The sequence below is a fragment of the Microcaecilia unicolor genome, chromosome 3 (genome assembly GCF_901765095.1).
Source record: "Microcaecilia unicolor chromosome 3, aMicUni1.1, whole genome shotgun sequence".
NCBI lineage: Eukaryota > Metazoa > Chordata > Amphibia > Gymnophiona > Siphonopidae > Microcaecilia > Microcaecilia unicolor.
In genome coordinates, this window is record NC_044033.1 from 291,456,868 (window position 1) to 291,479,617 (window position 22,750).

The 22,750-nt window shown below is 44.0% G+C and overlaps 1 protein-coding gene across 3 annotated transcripts in view; it reads right to left on the reverse strand.

The window, feature by feature from the left end:
* COL2A1 (collagen type II alpha 1 chain) overlaps window positions 1-22,750 on the reverse strand; it is a 308,500-nt gene that overhangs the window by 280,129 nt on the left and 5,621 nt on the right. The window contains exons 2-3 of one of the 3 annotated variants that reach the window (XM_030198167.1): window positions 14,754-14,963; window positions 12,100-12,116 (exon numbers count right to left, since the gene is read on the reverse strand). In XM_030198167.1, the coding sequence (XP_030054027.1) occupies window positions 12,100-12,116; window positions 14,754-14,963 (227 nt within the window). Of the gene's footprint in view, window positions 1-12,099; window positions 12,117-14,750; window positions 14,964-22,750 lie in introns of all 3 variants that reach the window. The other 2 variants (XM_030198166.1, XM_030198168.1) reach the window with 2 other exon arrangements.

The window sequence follows — 22,750 nt, forward strand, 5'->3', positions numbered from 1 at the left end:
GGATCTTCTTAGGTTATACATTTTTTCCCACAAAGGGGAAATCAGGAAATTGGCAAGCAGGAAAGAAGTGACATTGTGATGCTGCATATTGTACCAATCCAAAATTCCAACTCATCTTCCTACTCTTGTGAGGATGACACCCTCTGGGAAAAACAGATGCCTAGAATGACCAACCATCCTGTCTTTAAACATATAAACCATCTGTCTAAATGCTGGATTACAAATAAGCTACATTCATTCCACATTTCTAACACAGTAGGCTACTGACAAGCTAGAAATTTGGAATAGATGCAGTTTATTTGCAAACAAGCAATTTGAAGTGTTATTTTAGCTTATCTCTAATTCCCATCATACATCACAATAACATCTACAAGTTAACCACACTGGAGCCTACCCACATCAGTTCACTATATACTTCAGTGGTCATCCCCTTTGACCTCTCTAAAACTACTTGCAGTAAGAACATTCTTTTCATTCATCACTTTACAGGCTAAGAGATATGTTTAGCACATGTCCAATAATCATGGAGGTCACAAGAACTTTTAAGATTTCATGCCATAGCCCATATAATGAGGCATGTGATGTTCACTGCTGCTGTCTTGACTTTATTTCAACTCAAGCTTCTATGAACTAAAGAAACAACCCTTGCCAAGTCTCCAGTGACCTGTTCCTATGCAGATCTAATGGCTAATCAATCCTCATCCTACCTGACCTCTCTGCTGCTTTTTGACACTGTTGATCACCCCCCACTCATTGATATGCTGTCCTCACTTGGATTTCATGGCTCTTGTCTGTCTCGGTTTTTTTCTTATTTCTCTTTTAGTGTGGAGGGAGTGGAGGAGTGGCCTAATGATTAGAACAGCAGACTGAGAACCAGGGGAGCTCAGTTCTAATCCCACTGCGGCTCCTTGTGATCTCGGAGAAGTCACTTAGGGGCAACTCTATAAAGTGGCACCTAAATGTAGGCGTGCACTGTCACATAATATGCCCGAACCATGCCTAAGTTAGACACGGGCATTTACACCAGGATTTAGTTGGCATAAATGGCTGCACCTAAATCTTACTCACGGGTATGGCCGCCACGTATATTCTATAAACAGTGCCTAACTTTAGGGGAGGTTTATAGAATAGTGCTAAGCGTGGTTTTTTTCAGGGACGATTTTTTTTTATGCCATATATAGAATCTGGTTTTATGTGACTACCATAGTGATTTATAGAATAACATCTAGCTCATACACGAGTAAATGCCCATTTGCAACATCATTCTTGCACATAACTGCAGCTGTTCTATAAATCTAAATCTGGGCATCTGTTATAGAATTGCATGTACAGCCTTTCAATGTCTGGGGTACAAACTCAGATTGAGGGGCATAATCGAAAGGGGTGCCCATGTTTTCCTGAGGACGTCCTCGCAGGACATCTCCAGACAGGGGCAGGAAACCCCGTATTATCGAAACAAGATAGGCTGCCATTTTTCGTTTCGATAATACGGTCGGGGATGCCCAAATTGCGAAATTTAGGTCGACCTTAGAGACAGTCGTCCCCAATTTTTGACAATGGAAACCGAGGACGCCCTGGCGAAGGGGCAGGGAAACCCATATTATGGGCAGCCATCTTTTGTTTCGATAATATGGTCGAGGACACCCAAATCTCAACATTTAGGTCAACCTTAGAGATGGTCGTCCTTAGAGATGGTCATCCCCGGTTTTCGGCAATAATGGAAACCGAGGACACCCATCTCAGAAATGACCAAATCCAAGGCATTTGGTCGTGGGAGGAGCCACCATTCATAGTGCACTGGTCCCCCTGACAAGCCAGGACACCAACCAGGCAACCTAGGGGGCACTGCAGTGGACTTCACAAATTGCTCCCAGGTGCATAGCTCCCTTACCTTGTGTGCTGAGCCCTCCAACCCCCCCCCCCAAAACCCACTCCCCACAACTGAACACCACTACCATAGCCCTAAGGGGTGAAGGGGAGGGCACCTACATGTGGGTACAGTGGGTTTCTAGTGGGTTTTGAAGGGCTCACATTTACCACCACAAGTGTAAAAGGTAGGGGGGGATGGGCCTGGGTCCGCCTGCCTGAAGTACACTGCACCCACTAAAACTGCTCCAGGGACCTGCATACTGCTGTCATGGAGCTGGGTATGACATTTGATGCTGGCATAGAGGCTGGCAAAAAATATTTAAAGAGTTTCTTTTTTAAGGTGGGAGGGGGTTAGTGACCACTGGGGGAATAGGGGGAGGTCATCCCCATCCCCGATTCCCTCCGGTGGTCGTCTGGACAGTTTGGGCACCTATTTGAGGCTTGGTCGTAAGAAAAAATGGACCAAGTAAAGTCGCTCGTTAGGGACGCCCTTCGTTTTTCCATTATCGATGGAGGATGCCCAAGTGTTAGGCACGCCACAGTCCCGCCTCCGCTATGCTTCCGACATGCCCCTTGAACTTTGGTCGGACGGAAAGCAGTTGAGGACACCCAAAATCAGCTTTCGATAATGCCGATTTGGGCAACCCTGGGAGAAGGACGACCATCTCCCGATTTGTGTCGAAAGATGGGCGCCCTTCTCTTTCAAAATAAGCCTGATTGTGAACCATCCAGGGACAGAAAAATACCTGCTGTACCTGAATGTACACCGCTTTGACAACTTTCAGACTTGCAAGCGGTATATAAGAAAGAAGGCATGCTGTGGTCTATAGTTTCTTGAACTATGGACCGGTGCAAGATGTAGTTTCTCTCATTTTCACTTCAGGCTTGTCAACTCAAAGAAGGTTTTGTGTTCTGAGCACTGTTCCATTGCATACAAGAAGATGCAATGCTATTTTTCTTAGTGAAATCAGAACTCTACACGCAATGAGGCAGCCATAGGACTGGATTAACATGTTTGGGTTCATCTTGGTGAGGGGGCAACCCTGTCCTACTTTAATCTTTATTTCAAAATGTGGTATTTCGTCCAGCTCTCCCTCTTTATTAAAGTTAATGTTAAACTCATTAAAAATGGCATCTACTATAATAAAACTCACCCTCAACGTTCTGAAGACAACGTTCTGAAGTCACTCAGTCACTCCCTGAAGGGTTCATGGATTCATGGTGGTGAAGCCACAACACTGACCATGTCTCTCAGCCCCGCCCTCGCATGACGGACCAATCAGAAAAAACACACTCAATGTTCTGAAACACAAAGGACCATCACAAAACCGTTCCCAGGCAACGCTAGGCAACGTAAGACGGACCAATCAGAGGAAACTACGTGGCAATAAGGGAGGAGCATTCACCAGCAGAATGGCTCATTATCTGTGCAGCACGGAGAGCACAGAACCACCGCTTGAACGAGAGAAGAATATTCCTGTTGTGGGTATGTGCAAAAATAAACCGGAAATGGGGGGGGGAAAGAAATTTTTAAATGCCTAATGCCGGTACTGAAGAGTGCCGGAGGGCCTATAGCACAGACTATATTTGGGTTCGCTAGACTTGGAGTCGGTGGAGCCGGAGAACAGTGTGCCCCTCACCATCTGGGACGTGGGCGAACAGGACAAGCTGTGGCCCAGCTGGAAGGATTACCCGCGACCCAGCCAGCAGCAAATTTCCCTACTCCTTCCCTGCCTAGGAATCGCTGGAGACTGGCTGCAAAACTAACGAAACAAACGCACACCGACACACCACCTCCATCATTCGAAAGGCATCCACTCTTTCTACAACAGAAATGCAAACTAATAATACAAAACAAACAAAGAATACCCGGTTTCTCATGCGGCTGCAGGTAACTCCCTACCCCCTTCCTCTTCCCCTTTTGCTGAAGCGGCCAAGGACGTGCCCAACCATCCCCAGCCTCAGGCAAGCCATCTCCCACCTCGGGGATTCCCCAAGCACCCGGAAAAAGATGGCGCTGCTTCCCGCAGTGCATAAATGTTCCAGCATTCCCCTGCAGCAGGCCTGAAATGGACAGAACATAACGGATCACCCCCCCGACGGCCCAAGACCGTGCTCCTCTCCCTTCCGCCAACTTAAAACAACCATCCGCGTCCTCAGGCAAGCCGTCTCCCACCTCCAGGATGCCCAGACCCCCAGCCCAACGGAAAAAGACGGCGCTGCTTCCCACAGCACATTTCACTTCCAGCGTTCCCGTACAGCAGCCCTGAAACGGCCAAAAAATACCGACAGACCAAGAACGTGCTCCTCTACCTTCCGCCCATCTAAAACAACACTGCTGCCTCAGCACAACACAAAAAAAAAAAACCCCGGAAAAAACAACCCACCACTCAGCAAAGGCTGACCCCCCTACAACCACATTTACATTTCACCAACAGAAAGACCCCCATCCACAAACCACACACACACAATACAACAGAAACACACCCTCAAAGCCACACACCAATCCATCCCACTTTGCCAGCACAGCACATCTCCCAAGCCCCCACCCAAAAAACAAATAAAAAAAAAAGACACACATCAACAACCTGCACACACACCCCACACTCACACACACACACACACACACACGAAAACTCTGTGACACATACACACACAAAAAAAAAAGCCACATGCTAGCACCCGTTTCATTGGTTTCAGAAACGGGCCTTTTTTACTAGTTTGTATTATATTACACTTTTTCCTCAAACTAAGGTTCAAGGTAGCTCACATAAGATTATCAGAATTATCATCAATGATTCAAGACATAATAAAACCCAAACATTGAATTATCAACATTCTCTTTCTCCTAATACCGCCAAACAGAAAATATCCACATTTTCAGCTTGTGTTGCAATTTAACAGGTCAATATTCAGTGTGTTATAACAGAGCAGGAAAGGATCCTGCCAAATTAAACCATGCTGAATAGGATGGGAATAAATATTCAGCAACACTTAACTACATACTAACATAGTAGATGATGGCAGATACAGACCTGTATGGTCTATCCAGTCTGCCCAATAAGATACAACTCATTGCATATGGTATGAAGTGATACATCATACGTATACCTGATCTTGATTTATCCTTGTCATTTTTAGAGCATAGACTGTAGAAATCTGCCCAGCACTGGCCTTGTTCTAGAATTTCTGAAGTTTTTGTCAAAGCCCCTGAAAAGTTTCACTCCAGCCCATCCAAATCTATTCAACCTCGATCAGGGCACAGACCATAGAAGTCTGCCCAGCACTAGCTTTCACCCAAATTTCTGCTAAGCTTCTTTGGATCCGATCCTTCTAAATAGGATTCCTTTGTGTTTGTCCCACGCATTTTTGAATTCCGTTGGCATTTTCATCTCTACCACCTCCCGCAGGATGGCATTCCAGGTATCTACCACCCTCTCAGTGAAAAATACTTCCTGTCATTATGCCCTTTCAACCTCAATTCATGCCCTCTGGTTCTACCACCTTCCCGTCTCTGGAAAAGGTTTGTTTGCAGATTAGTGCCTTTCAAATATTTGAACATCCATACCATATCAGCTCTCTTTCTCCTTTCCTCCAGTGTATACGCATTTAGGACAGTAACAAGCTTATTTTCGAAAGTGATCACCAGCTATTTCCCAACATAAATCGGAAGATGGCCGGCGATTTCTTAAAAGCGGCGAAATCAGTATAATCGAAAGCGGCGTGTTTGACAGCATCGCCACTTTCCCGTCACCTTGCTGGCGAAAGTTCAAGGGGGCGTGTTGGCAGCTTAGCGAAGGCGGGACATGGGTGGGCATGGGCGTGGCTACCAGATGGCCAGCTTTCGCCGATAATGGAAAAAAAGTGGCGTTAAGCAGTATTTCGCTGGGTTTACTTGGTCCTTTTATTTTCACGACCAATCCTCAAAAAGGTGCCCCAACTCACCAGATGACCACCAGAAGGAATGGGGATAACCTCCCCATACTCCCCCATTGGTCACCAACCCCTTCCCACACTAAAAAAATAAAACTAGAAACCTTTTTTGCCAGCCTGTATGCCAGCCTCAACTGCCGTACCCACCTCCATGACAGCAGAATGTGTTCTATCCTCTGACAGCCTTTCCCTGGTTGTGATGTGGCTCTCGGGTGTGTGTGACACCTTTTCTGTTAGGTGTACTGCAGAGTCACATCAGCAATGCATTGTGGTGGGTGTAGGGTAGTGGGCTCTACTCCCATGGTGCTTTTCCCCCTGCTAACTGGGTCAGAGTGTGCCCTGTTTTGTTTCCGTTAGTCCATGAGGTAGTGGCCATTTTTGTAAGCCAATTTTAGATCCCTTTCATGTGTTACCCACGTTAGAGAACTTAGTTATTACCTTGAATGTTGCTGAAAGAGGGCATTGTACAGACTTCTGCCAGCTCTGACCTACTGCTAATCTCAGTACCAGGGAGACTCTTTGCCAGTGGGGCACAACCTCTGATCTGCAATTAACTGTGAGTAAACGTGCTTATTCAAATAAAGGACATTTTCAAAGAGATTAGTCTTCAGGTGTCAACTGGTGTGCCAAGGTTATACAGCAGCAACAAGTCCTAGAGGCCTGCGTGTATGCAGGTCCCTGGAGCACTTCTAGTGGGTATCGCAGTGCACCTAAGGCAGGCGAACCCAATCCCATCCCCCCCTACCTGTAACACTTGTGCTGGTAATGGGAGCCCTCCAAAACCCACTGTACCCACATGTAGTTGCCCCTTCACCCCTAAGAGCTACAGTAGTGTTGTACATTTGTGGGTAGTGGGTTTTGGGGGGAGGGGTTGGGGGGCTCAGCATCCAAAGTAAGGGAGCTATGCATGTGGGAGATTTTTCTGAAGTCCACCGCACTGACCCCTAGGGTGCCCAGTTGGTGTCCTGGCATGTGAGGGGGACCAGTGCACTACAAATGCTGGCTCCTCCCACGACCAAATGCCTTGGATTTCGCCAGGTTTGAGATAGCCGGCATTTTTTTCCATTATTGCTGAAAAACAAAACCGGCGATCTCAACCCCGGTGATCTCTGGCATTTGGCCAGGCTAAACCGTATTATCGAAAGAAAACATGGCCGGCCATCTTTTTCGATAATACGGTTCCGGCCAGCTGTAGCACCGCCGCCACAATAGATCGCCGGCGAACTATTTGACCGGCGACATTCGATTATGCCCCTCCACGTCTCTCCAAGTACGTCTTGCTACGTAAAACCCCTACCATTTTAGTCGCTTTTCTCTGAACCGCTTCAAATCTTTTTACATTCTTAGCAAGATAAGGCCTTCAAAACTTAACACAATACTCCAAGTGGGGTGCCCCGGAATATCTGCTCTAACCACCACAGTTAGTGCCAGGACAGTCTAGGGACAGAGTTGGAGCAGAGCCAGGAGTTATCCGGGCACCACTGATATTCCATGGCGGTACCTGGACCACAAAATGATTATCCTGAGTTTACCGGCAGCTATCCCTGAACTGCCAAGGAATATCGGCAGTACCCGGGTAACTTGTAGTGGCCGTCCAAGTCCTGGATGTTCAGTGTCGGCACTGAACATCCGAGTCCAACTCAGACACCAGTGGCAGCAATTTAAAAAATGCTTTCTAAAATTTTAAATCAGCTGCCCTGCATTCTTCCCTGCTCCCTTCTATCCATCATCTGATCATATTAACCTGTTATATTTCATTCTCTGTGACTTTCACCTTCCATATCTTATGGCTAGCTACTTGAAAAAAAATATCACATCTGTAGCAGAAAAATGACTGAAATGCAATATTGAAATGCCAGGAAGAGTGTCACTCTCCTCCTACCAACCAAAAAGGGAATAAGAAAAGAGGATTAGAGGTCATAATGGAGGGAGAAAGAAGTGGTGATTATGGTGGACTGCTGTGGGAAGAACTATATCTAGATATGGTTCTGGATTTAATAGTTCCCATTTTCACTTCATAAAACACATCCATTCTTTCAATAAAAGGGTCTCAATTGGTGCCATTAAGCACTATATTGGATCCCTAGAACCCTCTTCAACACCTATGAAATTGTGAAGCCATGGACAGGGGTAACCTGGGGTTTCCTGCAGATGAAGGTCCTCATTGCTCATGTCTTAAGATGGACTGGAAAATAAGATCAAACCTCAATGTAAAAACTATGCTTGACCTCCTACAAACATATCCCAACATGAGGAAAGTCACTACTTATCCCTGGAATCGGTAGCATGGAATCTTGCCATTATCTGGGATTCTGCCAAGTAACTATAGCCTGGATTGGCCATTCTTGGAAGCAGGATACTGGGTTAGATGGACCATCATTCTGCTCTTATGACTTGATGTGATCTCCAACATCTTTTTGGTCTCTGCCCACCCTCACAGATCACCCATCTAGCAAAAACTTACAGATACAAAAGTATGGTAATAAAAAAGTCAAAGGAGGAAAAGAATGCAATATGAAGAAGAAATTAGAGAAAGTGAAAACAGCAGCAGCAGCAGACAGGGAGAGCTAGGGAAAAAACAATCGGAAATAGGAAGGATTAATAAAGATGGGGGAATCATAAAGGATATACTGATTGAACTTAAATTGGGCAAACCATGGTCTTCCAAGTCCAAGAATGACAGTACCTTGGCTTGTGGGTCTAGACATTATCTTCTGAATTGAGTACAACTCACTGTCGACCCTAATGTCCATTTTGTCTACAGTAGTATGTTGTACTCCACTACCGACCTGTCTAGCTGTCTGTATGTGTTGCAGAGGAAGGGAAGGTAACCCAATAGACAATCTTATTAAATAATGCTGAAGGGTTCAAACAATATTGCTTCAAGATGAGGACAATAGTTTTCCACTACTAGAAAAATATGGCAGCCTGTATTTCATTTATAGGACCAAAGCTCTAAAAGAACAGTAACGTCATTACATTGTCTGTTATATGGTACATAAACTAGCAAGCATTACATACTTCATTTTATATTACAGAACAATCAATACTTCTACTTCACACTGCATAATATTTTCAGTGGCATCTGCTGTACAGTATGAAGCAATTCTATAAACTAGCCCTAGAGGTGCATGCCACTCTTTGTACACTAGGTGCTATCCTATAATGTAGCATGTAAGTGGCATAGCACCTACCTGCAAAGGGGGGGGGGGGAACACATGAGCAGAGGATGGTGAGACCATGGGTGTGCCCCCAGTTATGTGCATAGGTTATGGATTATTATACATTACACAAGTCACTTGGCACCAGTGCATTCTTTCTAGCAAAAAAGACACTGGTACTCAAATGACAGGCCATCCTTCAGGGGTGGGGTAATCACTGAGGGAACTGCCCCACAATAGCCAGGTACCCTACAACTAGCCACAGAATATGACAAGGCCATGCTTGGGGTGAAGATTCAGTTTTATTCGGCAATAGAAAAGGTGCTAGTACTCAGTACCCCCAAGTACCCCCTGAAAAAAGCCCTGGTGTGCCAACTTACACCTGCCATTTGACATGATGTAAGAGGGCACACCTAAGCATGGGCGCCAAGTGCAAAGCATTGGGGCACCTACGCTGAGGCACCAATTTATAGAATTGCCACCCATCGCACCATAATGTGTTTAGTTCAGCCACCATTTTGACTTAATCTAACTTATTCAATACTAGTAAAAGAGGCCCGTTTCTGATAGAAATAAAATGGGCGCTAGCAAGGTTCCATGTCCCCCCTCCCTACCTCCTTCCCTCTCTCTCCTCCGAGTTCCAACCCCTTCCCCTCCGAGTTCCATGCCCCCCTACCTCCCTCCCTCTCCTCCGAGTTCTAGGGCCCCCTCCCCCTCCCCTTCGAGTTCCAGGACCCCCTCCCCTTCCCTTCGAGTTCCAGGACCCCTCCTTCCAATTCCAGGACCCCTCCCCTTCCAGTTCCAGGACCCCCCTCCCTTTCAAGCTCCAGGACCTCTCCTCTTCGAGTTACAGGACCCCCCCTCCCCTTCGAGTTCCAGGATCACTCCCCTTCGAGTTCCAGGACCCCCCCTTCCCTTCGAGTTGCAGGACCCCTCCCTCCCCTTTGAGTTCCAGGACCCCCTCCCCATTCCATGCCCCCCCTCTCGTCCGAGTTCCAGACCCCCGCGCCTTCCTCCCTCTCTCTCTCTCCCCTCCGAGTGCATGAACGACCTGCCCGCCTGCCCCTCACCTTCCTAAGTGCCGGCTGTAATTTAAAACTTGTTACCTCGTGGTCCAGTGGCAACAGTGAAGTGGAGCAGGCACGGCGCTTCAAACTGCCTTCCCTTCTGTCTCAGCTCTGTCTCTGGTCCCACCCTCATTTCCTGTTTCTGGAAGGGCGGGACCAGAAGGGAACGCAGGCTGAAGCGCTGCTCACCTTCACTGCTGACGCCAGACCCCGAGGTAAGAATTTTTAAATTCTGGCCGGCACACAGGAAGGCGAGGGGCAGGCGGAGGACAGGTCATGCTTGCACTCGGAGGGGAGAGAGAGAGAGAGGGAGGCACGGGGGTCTAGAACTTGGAGGAGAGGGGAGCATGGAACTCGGAAAGGGAGGGAGGGGCGGGTGGTCCTGGAACTTGAAGGGGAGGGGGGCCTGGAACTCGGAGGAGAGGGAGGGAGGGAGGTAGGGGGACATGGAACTCGGAGGGGAGGGGGCTGGAACTCGGACGGAGGAGAGGGGTGATTCTCCCGCGATTCTCTACTCACCTCCAGTGTTCTGTGGCTGGCTGATGCTGGCTTCCCTTCCCTTTCACTGATCCGCCCTCTGACGTCATTACGAGGGCAGACCAATGGGAAGTATGTTACAAACCCAGGCACCCAGACGTAGAACGTTGGAGGTGCAAATTATTATATAGGATTGTACTACAGTAGTTCTCAAATATGTCCTGGGTAACCCCCAGCAAGTTAGGGTTTTGATATGTCTGTAGTAAATACGAATAAGACAAATTTGCATGCAATAGAAGCAAGGCATACAGATCTATCTAATGCATATTAATTTTTGATATCCCAAAAGCCTGAATAGCTAGATAGCACGCCAGGACAAGTAAGGGAAACCGTGCACATCATCATAAACATTAATATTTTTATACCTCCTGAATTTAATACTACAGTATATCCATCTATATCCATTCCATGGCTTACTGCTAGAATAAACTACCATACCCATTCTCAATCCTGTTACACTTACCCCAACCATACACACCCCTTCTCTGTCTCAGCTCTGTAACACATTCCCATATCCATTCACACCCCTTCTGTATCTCAGCCCTGTGATACTCACCCTATCACTTCACACCCCTTGTATAGATCAGCCCAGTGACACCTCCCTCTATCCATTCACACCCCTCCTGTATCTCAGTCCTGTGATAAACACCGTACCCATTCACACCCCTTCTCTGTCTCAGCTCTGTAACACATCCCCCTCCATTCACACTTCTTCTACATCTCAGCCCTGTGACACTCACCCTAACCATTCACACCCGTTCTGTATCTCAGCCGTGTAACACATCTTCTGTGTCTCAGCCCTGGGACACACCCCCTATCCATTCAAACTGCTTCTGTATCACAATCCTTTGACAGATCCCCTCTATCCTTTAGCTCTCCTTCTTAACTCAGGATTATAAAATGTCTGCTTATTCGTTCGTATCCCTTGTCTCCCTATTGAAAATCATCATTGCCCATTAATGAGTATAGAATTATCCAAAATCAAAGGAAAGCTAAATAATATTAACTCAAAGTGAATTGTAAAATGTGAATGGAGTACAGCATGCCAAGGTTGAAAAACTTTTAACATTGGAACCTTTTGGCACAATGTCATAGTCCGTCTACAAGTGCTCATCATAAGTGGGCCATATTATTCACTCAAAATGTTACCTAAATAAACTTCTCTTTCTTTATATTCTTTCTTTAAAATATATGGTGATATAAAGAAAGAGAAGTTTAGTTGTAAAACATTTTGAGTGAACAATATGGCACACTCATAATGAGCACTGTACATGTGAAGACGAAGTAAAGATGATACTGTGTTGAAAGGCTGCAACAGTAAACATTTCAACCTTGGCGTGTTGAAGTCTATTCATATTTTACAATTCACTTTGAGTCAATATTATTTAGCTTTCCTCTGATTTGGATTTTCTAATGAGCTAAATATAAGTGTGGAGGGACATTTGTTTTCATTATACAATTATCCAGCATTCATTTTTCTGTATAACTGTTCCCAATTATCATAAGAGTAAAGGTACAAATGTAGAGTTTACCTTGGGGCCTGTTTGTCCTGTTAAATGATAAACAAAAAAGAAAGTTAGAACAGGATAATGATGCCTTGAGACTGATTTGGTGACCTTACTTAACACAGAGGGGACAAAGAGGACACAAGAGGACAAGTGAGTTGATACGGAATCTGAACACAAAATTGCAAGGTTCTCCACAAAACCCAAGTGCTTCATTCTATGGGAATGCACCCTCACTTGGTGGAGGGAGGCACTGCCTGATATTTCACATAGGAAGCAAAGCCTTCATGCAAAGTAATAGGGAACTAAGAGGACCTTTTACTAAGCTGCCACTTACCCTAGTGTGGGACTTTCCCACCTGCCAAACCCATTGTTAGCACAGCTGTAAAATAGACTTTTTCTATGTGTTTTCTGGCTGTGCACCAAGGTTAGCATTAACATGCAGCCATTTTTTAAAAATAATGCAGAAGCTATCACCACGTACTACGTACGAGGTACTAAGGACTCGCTAACCAGTTAGTGTGCTGTTGATATCAGCAAGCTAGCTGAATAGCGCTTCCATGCCTATTCTCTGCCCGAAACCCCCCCGAACAAAATATAAATAAATACCACACTCTTACCCCTGGATTCTATATAAGGTACAGCAAGTAGAACGTGTTAAATTTAGTGTATGGTCAATTTACACATGCTACTTACTTGAGTAATGAGCCAATCAGTGTTGATAATTGGCCAATAACAACCAATTATCATCAGTAATTGGTAATCATTGGGAATTTGCATGTTCTTCTCTTTAGGCGTATTCTAAAAAGAGGCCCACGTAAATTATAACATGCGTAGCTGAAAATGGAGCGCAGCCATGGGAGGAGTGTGGGCATGTTGGGGGTGTTACTCAAATTTACATGCATGGTTATAGAATTCGGGGGAACGCGCCTAAAAGTAGCATAAATGGCCACACCCAAATGTAGGTGCATTCCACAGTCCTATGTGCTATTCTATACACCGTGCCTAACTTTAGGCACGATATATAGAATAAAACTAATGGACGTGTCTAGATTTTAGACACCATTTACAGAATCTGGCCCTTAGCATGCACAGATGGCTAAGCTAATGCAGAATTTATTTATTGGGATTTATTAACCACCTTTACGAAGAGATTCACCCAAGGTGGTGTACAGCAGGTACAGTTTAACATAAAGCTTACAATTTCGTTGACAGAATAACAATAGTAAAATAACCAAGAATAAACATAAATACAATAAATGAGGTCAACTTGAAAATAGTAAATTGAAACCTAATAATAGAAAGCTTTAGTGCATCCCATGTTAGGCCATTTTTCATGCTTTAAGTGCGCATTAGCGCTTAAGCAGCTTAGTAAAAGGGCTCCTACATCATTAGTGCAAAATGATCTCCCGATTGGACAGGTAATGAGGCAGCAAGAATTCAAAGACCCAGCACGAGGTCTAAAGCAATTTCAATGTGATTATGAAGAACAAGAGTAAATATTACCAAGCCAAAGGGCAGCTAAGCAACAGGTAAGTGTTAATCTCTGAAACAAACCTTGTCAGGCAAAATCCTGAAAGCCAGCATGACAAAAAGAAATAAAGCAATATTACAAGAATTCAAAGGTTCATTTAGCATAACTGTGTACCAACACTGCATTTAGAAAATAATTAAACTACTTTTAATTAACTCTTCACTAACACAGGTCTCCAGTGGCTATCATGAAATTACTAAAAATGTACTAAATGCAAATAGAACCTGTGTCAGTAAAGGGTTAAGAAAGGTCACTTGTCATTTGCACACAACTTCTGCCAGTTACCTAAAGATTTCCTTGAAAGCAGCATTCAAGGTGGAATCAAATCAAAAGTTTAATTTCTGCTCAGCAAGGGTTGAACATTTTGACTTCAGCCTTTAAAAGATCAATCATGTGTGAGACGGAAATAAGAGTTCTTAAACTAGTTTAGAGGCTGCTCTTAGTTATTTTAGTATTAGAATGAAGAAATATAATCTTGTTCTTGCTCCTATGGTTAAAATACCAGATATGCAAGCATGGAAAATGTGAAACTAAGATTAGCAACTTGTACTTAAGCTAAGCTTGTTCCTGTGGCAGCATCGATAATTGAAGGCTGCTGAGATTTCTAAGAAAAGGACATTGGAAATGTTGTCTGTGTTGTGTGTACTGAAGGCCAGGCCTATGCACCAGTCCTCAGGGTTCGCTTCAACCCCTGAGGTGTATGACAAGTGGTACATTTATAAACTTGTTCTTAAGCTAAGCTTTTTCCTGTGGCAGCATCAATAACTGAAGGCTGCTGAGATCTCTAAGGAAAGGACATTGGAAATGTCGTCTGTGTTGTGTATGTACCGAAGGCCAAGCCTATGCTCTAATCCTCGGGGCTCAGTTCAACCCCTGAGATGTATGACAAGTGGTAAATTTTTCAAGCCAGAGGTTATGTTACATGTAAAAGCAGCATTCACATTTGCAACTACCCTGTAACCTGGGAAATTTCTAGAACAGGAAGAAGAATTCACAGTCGGGCAAATCAGAAGTGACCTTTCACTGGCAGAAGCATGGCAGCTCATGGATGTACTGGCTCATCCATGGGCAACATTTTTTGTATTTATCTTATTGTTGGTACTTTCAAGTAATTTATTTATAGGAAAAGAAATAAATAAATTACGACCACTGGAGGTGGAGGGCTGTTGTGTAGGGCAGATGGCGCAGCACTCTCCGAAGGGAATCTCAGCATTTGGGCAGTCTTTAATTTCCTCGCAGACTATGTCATCACAGAGGATAGTTCCAGTGTCACAGACACAGATTTGGCAAGGCTCGGGCTTCCACACATCTTTATCATTATAAGTCTGCCCATCCTGCACGCAGGTCACTAAGTCCGCTGTGCCAGAGAGCAAAGGTTGGGAAGGGATGGGAGAATGTGGATGAGAGAAGGGAGGGAATAAGGAAAAAGAGAGAGCAAGAGAAAGAAAGAATATCTTAACATCAGTTTAAGTTACATGAACCCAATAAAACTGTTTTAAAACAAAATGTATATCCATCATTTCCTTTTTAATATAGTTTTCTTGCTGGACATCCTTGGATTCCCTTTATTTTAATTTCCCAAACAAAGCTTTAACAGCAAAGTTCCAGCAGCTGTAGAAATCCTGATGTAACCTGGATTCCTTGTTAATGAAGGTTTCAGCTCAATATAAAATAATGCAGCCTGCAAAAGCCTAAGATTATCTCACAGGAGATTTATACTGTCAGGGCCATGCCAACACGGTAAGCGGGGTAAGCACAGCAGGGGGGCACCGCCCAGGTCCGTTCACTTGCAAAACCTTTTACCTGAAGTTGTGATTCTCCTCTCGCCCCTTCCCTTCCCTCTCCACATCAGAAAGTGAAGGCAACCCAGCAGTGCTAACTGAGGCAGACAACTCTGCTGAAGTTACTAAAAAAGCATACAACCAGTGCTATATATGTCTTTGGTGTGGGAACAACTTCTCATTCGGGGTGAGCTTGAAGTGAACACCATTCAAATTAAAGAGAACAGGTTTGGAGGGAGGTGTGCAAGTGAGGCTGGGGAGAAATAAAAAATAAATAGTGTAATTGTTTGTTAAAATCTGTAAGTGGTTCAAAGTTTTTGTTTTTTTTCTGAGCATGTACACTGAGAGGAGGGCATGACTGCAATGATGTGTGCATAATTATCTTATCAGGTAACCTGAGATATCTACAGCTAAAAGCCATTTCATTGGCTGATGGTTCAAACAGTAGGTTTAAAGAGGAAATTTAGCTGTGAAGAGCTGGTAAGTGAAAATCTGATTGCTTTTTTTGTGTGTAATTACTAAATGTTTTGTGTGTAATTACTAAATGTTTATTTTTTATATATCTCCACCATTCATGATGTATTGTAAGCCACATTGAGTCTGCAAAGAGGTGGGGAAATGTGGGATACAAATGCAATAAATAAATAAATATAAAGCATTCTGCTTGGGTAGGAAGAGTTTGTGATATGTGAAAATACATTTTGCTTTAATGAAATTGCTAAACTTTAGAGTCAGTGATTTTTTCTGTGTTTGTTTTTAGGTTATCGATTTTGTTTGTTTTTATTTATTAACCTTTTTATGTCTGTGCAGAAAGTGCCTTTGAGAAAGAACTTAAAAAAGAATCCACCGCTGGCTTCTGTTCTTTTTGACCTGGCAGAAAGGCATCTGCTCACCCTATTGGTAGTTAAAGATGATATACTGCTTAGTCTGGGTGAGAGAGATATGGAGAATGACAGAAGGGAATGACTGTAAGGCCCACTTGGGTCTGCCCAAGCCTGAAACAGTGCTGCAGAGATTGCACAGTTTCTGGCTTTTATGTGGTTCAGGGGAGGCAGGAGAATCGCTGGACATGGATGAGAGGGGAAGGCAGGGAAGAGAGATTCTCTGGACATGGATGGATGGAGGAGTTGGTGGGGAGAGAGGAGAAATGCCGGTCTTGGATGGAGGAGAGGGGAGAGAGAATTATTGCTTTATATGGATACAGGGGAGGGATGAGAGAGGAGAAGTGCTGGACATGGATGGAGGTAAGGAAAGAAAAAAGAAAATGCACATGGATGGAGATGAGGGAAAGGGAAGAGAGGAGAAAAACTGCACATGGATGGAGATGAGGGAAAGGGAAGAGAGGAGAAAAACTGCAAATGGTTGGAGAAAATAGGCAAAAGCTGGATCCACGTTATACCTCCTCCAGTCAATTCCACAGAGGAGGACACAGCTTTACTTATGGATGTAGGGCAAGAAATGAAGAAGAAAGGAGGAAAGTAAAGAAATAAATGGAAAGGAAGCCCTGGAAACGGAGTTAAGAGAACAGATAGAGAGCAGCAGAATCACAGACTCGGACCAATATGGAAAGAAAAACAAAGTCACCAGTCAACAAAGGTAGAAAAATCATTTTATTTCATTTTAGTGTTTGGAATATGTCCACTTTGAGATTTTACATCTGCTATCTTATTTTGCAATGTATAGCAATTTGTTTTCTAAGAATATTGCTGACAATTCCTGTCAGTGTGGCAAGTGGTGAGCGATCATTTTCACAGTTAAAAATCATAAAAAATTATTTGTGCCAAGTATTTCGCAAGAAAGGCTTGTAAGCCTTGCCATCTTGTGCCACACGGGGGGGGGGGGGGCGCCAACTGATAGTCTGCAGGGGGGCACCAGAGACCCTAGGCACGGCCCTGTATACTGTTCTTTCAAACCTAGCTACATGAACTTGTCTTTCACATGTTTACAATATCTTGTGCTCTCTTAATCTTTAGCTATCTGTTATATATCTGCATCCAGGTCTATACATCCATCTTTCAGAAGCCCTATTCATGGTTTAGATGTGCATAAACTGGAATTTAAATGTATAATCACGTAGAAAGCTGAGATATATACAGGCAAAATGAGAAAATATGTATATGGCAAGGGGGTGTGGTCTGCGGGTTTCTGGGTGGGACTAGGGTGGGGATAAATTACACTTGTGCATGAGAAATGCACATTTATGTCCTCCAAGATCAATGTCAAGATTTGTAGCTGCTCCCAGGGAAATCAAGGTTCTTCAAAGCTGCTTGTTTTGTGTAGCGCTCTACTGGAGGGATTAAGGGAAGTCATCCCATTAATCCCTAAGTATTTTTGTACCCCCCCCCCCCCTCCTCTCCCCAAAGTGATATTGGCAAATGATATCAGGTTCTGTGACAGCTTGGGGAAACATAGACATGTAGGTTTCTAAAATGACAAACATGTCTATATGCTAGCACATACAGGTGTATGTTCTGAAATATCACGTCTATAGCTTGTGTATGTTGCCAAGTTGCCTCCATGGATATTGTAGATGCTCACATTTGCAAAATAGGTGCTACCACAGAAAGTAGCCGACACAAATATGTACCGTAGCCAGACCTTGACGTGGAGAGGTCCAGAGCCCAAAGTATGGGGGGGGGGGGACACGACAGATTTTGGCCCCCTCCCTGCTGCTGTGCCCCTCCCCCCCCTGCTGCCTTCTCACATACCTTGGCTGGCGGGGGGTTGTTCAGCGCTGGTCCCTGCCACATTGCTGTCCTGCTCTTCCCCTCATGTCCCGTGCTTGCGCGTTTTAGTGAAACTGCTCAGTTTCACTAAAACGAGCATGCACGTGACGTGAGGGGAACAGCAGGGCAGGCAATGGACAAACGCTTAAGATGCCCCCATGGCCCCCCATAGCTACGCCACTACTATGATCCATCTCAACTGCAAAGCTTCATTCAGAGTAAGAAATCTGGTTTGGGGCAATCACCATTAATGTGTGAGAAGGGGAGAAGCTAATTTTTTTTTCAGCTGGGTTCAGTGTATAGCAGTGATTGTTTATTTCTTCTTTTATATATTCTCTGTTATTTTCTAGTCTTGGGACTCTCCTTATTGTGGACTGCAATTTCCTTTTTACCTAATGTACCAATTGGTTGCTATATCTTTACTTCTATTTGATATTTCTTATATTGAAATTTTTCTATTCGTTTGTTTTCTTGATGTATGTTTTTTGTTTGTTTGTTTGTTTGTTTGTTTGTTTGTTTATTGAGATTTCTTAACCACCTTTATGAAGTGATTCACCCAAGGTGGTATACAGCAGGTACAGTTTAACATAAAACTTACAATTTTGTTAACAGAATAACAGTAGTAAAATGACTACATATAAACATAAATACAATAAGGGGTCCTTTTAACCAAGCTGTGGGAAAAAGGGCCCTGCCTTAGTGGCAGGGGGGGGGGGGGCGTTTTTCCTGCACACCTGGGCCCTTTTTACCACAGCGGGTAAAGAGCCCCCAGCTATAAACTTAATAAATATTTAAAAGTAAAAACAAAAATTCTGATATCTATGTTCTACTTAAAATCCATCTTAAAATCTATTAAACCTACCTATGCTTCTAAAATTACAAGCAAGACTGTATTGAGCTATAAATTCACCCTGTGAGACATCTACTGACTCCTTTGTCCCATCCAATTAACCATCATCAATGTGAGGAGACAGTGGGCTGGGAGCACTTTTTGCACCCCTCCACATCTGTGCTCTGTGCAGCCACACAGAACTTGTATAGCACTGACAGTACATCTAGATCAATCTATATCTGTCTTCTAACTTGCATTTTTCTGGCTGGCTGTATTTCCATTTGAATATATGACTCTTGTGCATTTACTCTATTTGCAGTGTCTAACAATAGCAAGACTGTATTTTCAATCTTTACAAATGTACAAACTATCTTACATCACTGTAAGTAATGCTAATCTAAATAGAAATTTCACTGCCCACCAGCAACGTAACTGGACAAACAACAAATCTTTTCTGGACAAAGCTGATAAAAAGTGACTTTGTTTTAAACTGAAGGAATGACTCATTATTCCTTCAGTTTAAAACAAAGTCACTTTTTATCAGCTTTGTTTGTATGGGATGGGTTTAAAAATGTCACCCATATGCAAGGCACTCATGTTGCTGGCATTATTCTCTATGGGAAGAATTGTTCATTAATTTCTTTTCATTATTCCATTCGCTGCCCTGAGCTGAAGACAAGGTCTGCGTAAGTTAATTCTTTACAAAATTCCTTTCAGCTAAACCAGTGAAAGCATGAGCTGCCATCACTGATTTCTTTAATTTGGATCTGTTCTTATTTTTAGATAAACTAATGCTACATAGTAATTATAAAATCAGACTGAAAGAGTGCAAAAAGGATAGAGAGAAGAATGAAAAGTGATAGACATATTCACATACCTTTAGGAACAGGAATTCTTTAAAGGTGCTCATTTTATTGCTCTGCTCAGTTGTGCTATTGTGCTACCAATATAAATCTGTTCTGAGTGCAGACTTTTTAATGTCATATGGCCCTATGAAATGTAATCCTTGCCAGGGGCAGACTGACCATACGGGCAACCGGGCAATGCCTGAGAGCCCAGAGGCTCTCTTCCACCCCCCTGCACACTACAGTCCCCCTGAGTCTCAGTGAGCCAGAAATTGACAGAAGACTTGCAACATTTCCAGATGGGGCTGGTAGCAGCAGTTATCATTGGGTGTAATGGGGAAGCAGAAGGCCCAGTTATAAGGATTTCCTGACTTTCAGGATCTCTGGCACAGATAGCATCTAAGGAAAGCACAAGCTTGCTGTCTACAATGTGCCAAATTTTTGGGGACACATTGTTTGAGAATCACTGCTCTAGAGTATTTGTGCCATGCAAAGACCAGGGGCAAACTGACAGTTCTCTGGGCCCTTGGGCAGTAAAGGTCACTGACCCCTCCTGGCGCTGCCCACACTTACCATCTGCACTCCACTGCCCCCCCACACACACACACACACACCGCCACCTACCCCCCTCCACACACACATACACACTAATGACCCTCCCTGGTCCTACCTTGAAGGGTCCTAGTGGTCAAGCCGCCTCTTTGGGGACAGGAGAGAACCCCACTCTTTCCTGCCTACTGCCGCTACACTGGCTAGTGCTGTCGCATTTTCAAAATGGCTGCTGAGACTTTCCTGCAGCAGTCTCGCGAGATTACCGCAGGAAATCTTGGCAGCCATTTTGAAAACATGGCAACGGCGGTCATCTGTAAATGTTGCAAGTCTTCTGTCAATTTCTGTTTGCTACATACTTTGAGTAGAATATTTGTTACCTCACAGTGTCTGGTAGTGGATGGAAGTGACACCAGAATTTGAATATATGGTTGTTTTGTATGACAAGTGAGAAATTTGGGACTGATGTGCTATATCTAGTTTTTTTTTGATATGGGATTAAACGGTAGGCAAATTCACCTAAACAATGTCAACAATAAAATATTTAGGGTTTTTGTTCCGCTGTGACTTAATGGTTAGTGCATTGGTTTGAGAACCTGGGAATTGGGTTCAAATTCCCACTGCAGCGTCTTGTGACCCTGGGCAAGTCACCTAAACCCTCCATTGCCCCAGTACAAAACTTAGAGCCCACTAGAGACACAGAAAAAGTACTTGTATATAATATATAGAAACTGCTTTGGTTGTACAACAAAAGGCAGTATATCAAATCCACACCCTTTTACCTTCAGTGTGTCACACACATGAATATTATATGTTAGGTGTGTCACACCAGCAAACAGATTGAGAACCACTGCTCTAGAGAGAGCTATGTGTACATACTTGGAATGAAATCATCTTAAAAGTCTAATATCCAGTGATGATCAAGGGTGGCTGAAAGATAGGCAGCAGGACGGGATATAAAAGAAAATTGTACTTGGCAATTAAATGCATATAGCAGTATTTTCATTGCAAAAGATGACAGAAAAATAGACATGTCTGTTATTCTTTCCTTTCTAGGTATTAATTGATAAGCTCCTGAAGTCCAGGAGCAGACAATAGGCCATTATGTGGTCTGGCTGACCCTGCAGGGGAACTTATGTAGGTCTGCAGTGTTGCCTTTACAACTCACAGTCCAGCTTTGGATAACCCGCTGGACCCTTGTCTTCATGAATGGGCCATTTTTCTCCAATACACAGAGGACCTAATTCACAGTTCTCTGTGAGGGACCAGTTTAAATAAATATAGGCAGCATTTCAGTGCCCCATCTGGAAACCATCACTGCCAATCTTCCCAACCAAACAAACCTCCACAATGTTGAATTGATAGCTTTTACAGGAGGACACAACCCTTGCTGTTGATATTTTATAGCAGGGGCTCAGAGGTTTACTTGCAACTCATGGCATTCCAAAGAAGGCAAATGCATCTGGGGCTTCTTTTTTTCTGATAGGGAAGTATAGGTTATGAACACTGATTTTAACTGCTGTAATTATGAAGCATAAAAATTCTTAACAGAAATTAATACTGAATTTAGCAGATTTCAGCAAAACCTCTTTTAGGGATCCTTTTACCCAAGCTGTGGTAAAAAAAAAAAAAGGCCCTGCGGTCGGCACGTAAAAAGGCCAAAAATTGACATGGCCATGCAGTAAAATTGCATTTACCGCATGGCCATGCGGGGGAAGCACTTACCACCACCCAATGAGGTGGCGGTAAGGGCTCCCGTAACCCGGTGGTACCGAGCAGCACTGATACTGCTGGGGTTAGTGCTGCACTAATAATTATGGAAGAATTTCTGTAGCGCCCCTTAAAAACTCGAGCTGCTCAGGCCGCCACTTTGAAGCAATAAGTGCGGAATGGACAATTAACCAAAATGGAATAGATTATCTTGCAGTGTAATGTATTTTACAGCAGATCGTATTAGTGATAGGGCCACTTCTGCCCACCCCCATCCAAGTCAAACATGCAACCCCCACAGTCCCAAGATCTGGGTTACATTTTCTACTCATCCAGCTCTGAGTTTTCTTAGGATATTTACATTATTTTATATTATTGCCACCTTCTCTTGGAAATAAATTTGCCAAATGTTAAGTGTCAAGATGCAGTGCATTAAGGGATCCTTTTACTGTGGTAGAGTGGGCGTGTGGAACTGCCGTGCACTGAGGCCACTGTTTACTGCAGCCGGAATTTCCATTATTTAAATGTAAGTCGTAAATGGTCGTGTGCTAATAAAAATATTGGCGTGCAGCCTTTTACTGCCTGAGCCCTTACTGCCACCTCTTTAGGAGACGGTAAGGGCTCACGCACTAACCCAGCAATAAGTGGACAGCATGCGGCACAGCCCGAATGCCGCCAGGCATGCCTACTCCCTGCCCCCC